This window comes from Vitis riparia, chromosome 19 (assembly GCF_004353265.1).
Source record: "Vitis riparia cultivar Riparia Gloire de Montpellier isolate 1030 chromosome 19, EGFV_Vit.rip_1.0, whole genome shotgun sequence".
Lineage (NCBI taxonomy): Eukaryota > Viridiplantae > Streptophyta > Magnoliopsida > Vitales > Vitaceae > Vitis > Vitis riparia.
In genome coordinates this window covers 5,590,838-5,595,713 of record NC_048449.1, presented here as the reverse complement: position 1 = coordinate 5,595,713, position 4,876 = coordinate 5,590,838, and the positions used below count along the sequence as shown (strand labels likewise).

The 4,876-nt window shown below is 40.3% G+C and overlaps 1 protein-coding gene across 1 annotated transcript; it reads left to right on the top strand.

Moving 5' to 3' along the window:
* Positions 1 to 667: 667 nt before the first annotated feature.
* LOC117909155 (chitin-inducible gibberellin-responsive protein 1-like) lies at positions 668 to 4,586 on the top strand. Its single transcript, XM_034823059.1, has 2 exons — positions 668 to 967; positions 2,234 to 4,586. The coding sequence occupies exon 2, from the start codon at positions 2,401 to 2,403 to the stop codon at positions 4,150 to 4,152; it is 1,752 nt and encodes a 583-aa protein (XP_034678950.1). The 5' UTR covers positions 668 to 967; positions 2,234 to 2,400; the 3' UTR covers positions 4,153 to 4,586.
* The last annotated feature ends 290 nt before the right edge of the window (positions 4,587 to 4,876 follow it).

The following is a 4,876-nucleotide window of genomic DNA, read 5'->3' as shown; positions in this document are numbered from 1 at the left end:
CAACTTCTTGCCTCGCGTCACGCTTCGCTCACGTGATCGTCTTCAGTCAAACACGCTCGGCTTCTTCTACGCGCTCCGCGCCTCCTTGGTTTTTAACTACCAAGAAAGCTTCTTGACCCACTTTCGTGCGTAGCGCGTGGGTCTTTCTGTATTGGGAAACTGCCACTCAAATTTTCTCTTTTTATGACGTGTTGAATGAGGCAATATAAGACTTTTGTTTCCTCACAAAATATGCGTAAAATTGGCAAATTTTCTTGATTGATGTAAAATCAAAAAATATTTAATTTTTTTTTTATTTATAGTGAAGTAGATGAAGATTATTACTTATTACTTAACTTATATAGAATTTAACCAATTTATATATTGCCATAAATTCATTGACATTGTAAAAAAAAAAAAAATATTAAAATGAAAAGGAAGAATACTGTTTTTTATTTGTTTTATATTCACATTCAATTCAATTACTTCCTCTTATGATCTTATCTTCACCATTCTTCATATTACCAATCAAAATGGTGTGCTTGTGGAACCGACTTACCTTCATTCAGTGCCACGTAGTCGACCAGGGCTATGTGCTTCAACGTCTGAAGAAGCGCGTGAGCGAACTGTTTCTTGAACACAACGATAGAAGGAGCAAAGAATGTTCGACTTGTATGTGAAGAGTATGGTCGGCGGAGCGGCCGTTAAATACCAATGGCGGGCTCCGTTAAAGAAACCCCAATAATCCCAACGACTCTGCGTTTCCGTTAATTTCCCTGCAAGATTCCGTCAACTCTCGCCTCCTATTTAGATATATAGAACGCAGACCCGAGCTCATCATCGTTTGGCAAGATTCTGAAGCTCAGCAAAACAAAGAAGCCCTAAATCGAAACGGAATTCATCGAAGCTGACCGGAGTGATTGACCGCATAATAGAAGACCCCAAACGGAAAATTGGAACTTTTGGTTCCTTCTATTGAAACTTTCAGGTGATTTTCCAGAAATAAGTGCTTCTGTTTCTGTGTAATTCCTTTCTGTGTCCTCTGATTTTAGTTTATTCTCGTTTCATTGGTGTTTGGTTGCGGAGAAAGTTGGGGAGAAGAAAGTTGGGTTTTGTGGTTGTGGTTTCTGTTGTTTGGGTTTGGGGTGGTAGCTCAGGTCAGAGTTTTGGTTTCCTTGATTAATCTTCTGTTATCCTCATGCACTTTCTCTGCAACCAAACAGACCTAAAGGGCCTTGGATTAGTTCAAAAACATTATTAGTGTGGATTTTGTCCATTTATTTTATTGTGTGTGTATTTGACTTGAATGATTTAGCTTGGAATTGAAATTTTCGTTTACATAATCTTAGCTCAGCTTTGAAGCTTGGACGCTCTTTGCTTGCTTGTTTGTTTTGTTTTGTATTTTTACAGTCTTTTTTCCGTATTTAAAATTTTGATTTGATAAATAAGAGAAATTTTAGTCAATTTTCTTTGATATCAATGAAAGAAAATGAAACTTGTTTCTCTTTGCAAATTTAGTTGTTTGTCTGCTTTTTAGTTTGTTCGCAAGTTCTTACTTGTTAAATGATGTTGAATCATGTTTTTGTTTGGGTTGCTTGTACCCTATTGGGTAACCTTAAATCTTCTTTCATTAATTTTGGGAGATTTTTGGAAGCAACTTCATGGAAAACAGCATGTAGAAGCTAAAGATTTCAGAGGTTGTAAAGTTGTATTTCAGTTTGGTTTCCAGAATATGAAAGAACTTATTCAACTAAGAATAGTGCTTTTAGTTTTCTGGGATCCCAAACATCTAACTTTGTAAATATTGTCCAGTTTTATGGTAGGATGCACTTGGTTTGGCCCAATAGCTATTAATCATAAATTTTTTGGAAATCCCCTTTGAAGACTTGGTTTTGTGCAGATACATCCTCCAAAAAAAATAACATGATAAATGATGGGTGTTGTGTTCTGTGCAAGAGCTATTCTTTCCTTTTTGCTTGCTTTTCTTCTTCTTCTTCTTTTCCTTGGAAATGATGTATTTTTGGGAGGTGATATGTTTGACATGGGAGAGGTGCTAGGCAAATGTAATTGTGTCTGGGTTCTCTTTATCTCTCTCTGCATGCTCTTTGGCCTTGTTTCTTGCAGTTTTTAATTGTGTTGTCTGAATGGTAGAGTGCTTTTTATCAAGTTCTAATCACAATTGTTACTTCTGTTATTTGCTTGTAGATATGGGCATGAGAAATAACTTAACGGTTCATATGTATCAACTTTGCAGGTCGATTTGTTATTTGAAGGGTAGGCAAGTGTTGGTTCAAAGCAGAGGATTGTAAAGCTGCTGGAAGCTGGTCTCTGAGAACTAGGGCTGATCTTTTTCTGAACTACAAACAGTACCGTCTCTTAAGAATTCTTTTCACATAGAACAGCTCATGCTAACCCCATAGCATGGACTCGCGCCAGATTTTTGGATACAGTGTGACTGGTGCGGATCTATCCTTCACATCTTCCTATCCTACAGTCCCTTCGATACCTAATCGCCTATTTGGGTCCTTGAAATTTGATCTTGGGAACTCACCGAACTCTCCTTTTTCAAATCAGTTTGACTGTGACACTCTTACTACATTTAGCGATAGCCAGGAGCAGCACAGCTCCACGGAGAATCTTTCAGAACTCAGTGCTTCTTGTTCTTCAGTTGAAACCAACAGTTATTTTAACCATTTAAGTCCTTCTGTGGGCTGTCGGAGAGACAGTCTACAGGGCTATTCTAGTGGAACTTCACTTTTACAGAATGCAAGTCCTTGCCATAATATAAAACACGCTCTGCTGGAATTAGAATCTGCTCTTATGGCGCCTGATGCAGATGAAGTGACCACGCCAAGTCCTTCTCTTGGGGAAGATAGGGGACCACAGATACAGGTTCCAATACCAAGGGCATGGAGCCAAGAGGCCCAGGGGTCACTTGTGCTCCAACCTCAGCCATCCTTTTCTTCTAGTTATAAGAAGTTCAGTGATGGAGTTCACATTGAGAAACGCCAGAAGGCAATGGAAGAAGGATCTTTGCAGTCTAATCCACCAGGAAATCTCAAGGAATTGCTGATTGAATGTGCTAGAGCTCTGTCCGAGAATAGATTAGATGATTTTAAGAAGTTGGTTGAAAAGGCCAGGGGTGCTGTGTCTATTAGTGGTGAGCCAATCCAGCGTCTTGGTGCTTACTTGGTAGAAGGGCTAGTAGCAAGGACAGAGGCATCGGGCAACAACATTTACCATGCCCTCAGGTGTAGAGAGCCTGAAAGCAAGGACTTGCTTTCTTACATGCAGATCCTGTACGAAATCTGCCCTTACTTAAAGTTTGGATACATGGCAGCTAATGGGGCCATTGCTGAAGCCTGCAGAAATGAGGACCGCATCCACATCATAGACTTCCAAATTGCTCAAGGGACCCAATGGGTGACACTCTTACAAGCACTTGCAGCAAGACCAAGTGGGGCACCTTGTGTGCGGATCACAGGGATTGATGACCCTGTTAATAAGTATGCTCGTGGTGCTGGATTGGATGCAGTTGGGAAACGGCTAGCAGCAATTTCTGAGAAATTCAAAATTCCTGTAGAGTTCCATCCAGTGCCTGTTTTTGCTCCTGATATAACACTGGAAATGCTGGATGTGAGACCAGGTGAGGCTCTGGCTGTGAACTTTCCCCTCCAGCTCCACCACACCCCTGATGAGAGTGTTGATGTGAACAACCCAAGGGATGAGCTTCTGAGAATGGTGAAGTCACTTTCTCCTAAAGTGACCACTTTAGTGGAGCAAGAATCAAACACAAACACAACCCCTTTTTTCACTAGGTTCATCGAAACTCTAGACTACTACTCAGCAATGTTCGAGTCAATTGATGTGGCCTTGCCCAGGGAGAGAAAGGAGCGTATCAATGTAGAGCAGCACTGTTTAGCAAGGGATATTGTTAACATTATTGCTTGTGAGGGCAAGGAAAGGGTGGAGCGTCATGAGCTCTTCGGAAAGTGGAAATCCAGGTTGACAATGGCGGGTTTCCGGCAATACCCACTGAGCACTTACGTTAACTCAGTGATAAGGACCTTGCTTAGGTGCTATTCAGAGCATTATACCTTGGTGGAAAGGGATGGGGCAATGCTGTTGGGGTGGAAGGACAGGAACTTGGTATCAGCTTCGGCCTGGTATTGACAGTCAGAATAGGGGATATTATGACAGGTATAGAGGTAGCAATAGAGATAAGCCAGTTTCTATTTTTTCATAGATTGACAGTGATGACAGTCCATGGTATGGGAGTATGATAACACAACGGCCATTGGACGATGATATCCAGCTTCCTTCTTGCTGAACCCCAATGGCCGACATCTATGTTTATATGATGTCCCCTGCGCTACGATGATGATCATCATTGTTCTTTCATAGGCATCTTCATTTTTTTTTTTCCCTTATGTCTAGTTTGTATGTGCATGTGATGCAGGGTTTCCAATCCCCTGGGAGTGATACATTTCATCTGTTTTGTAATACATAATGTAAAATTCATGTTTAACCTTTGTAAACTCCTGCATCCATATGTTGAAGTATGGTGCTTTGTCCATACTGAATAAATCACTTATTTTATTTTGTTACGTTTAACCAAAATCAGAATGGTGGGTGGGTTTGATGGGTTCATTTTGGCATATATGAAAGTTGAGAAGGAAAGCTAAAAATGGTTTATACAGACCAAGGCTTTTTCTTTTGCTTTTGGGTCTATACTTATTTATGATTCTGCAGTGGTCCTGCTGGAGTTAATTTACATCAAAGGCTTTGAAATGTGGAGAAGGGTCTCCTCCATTTACATTTACATTTACATTATCCATCCAAACACGGCCTAAGAAGGCATGAGTTAGAAAAATTTAATAGACTAAACAAACAATTA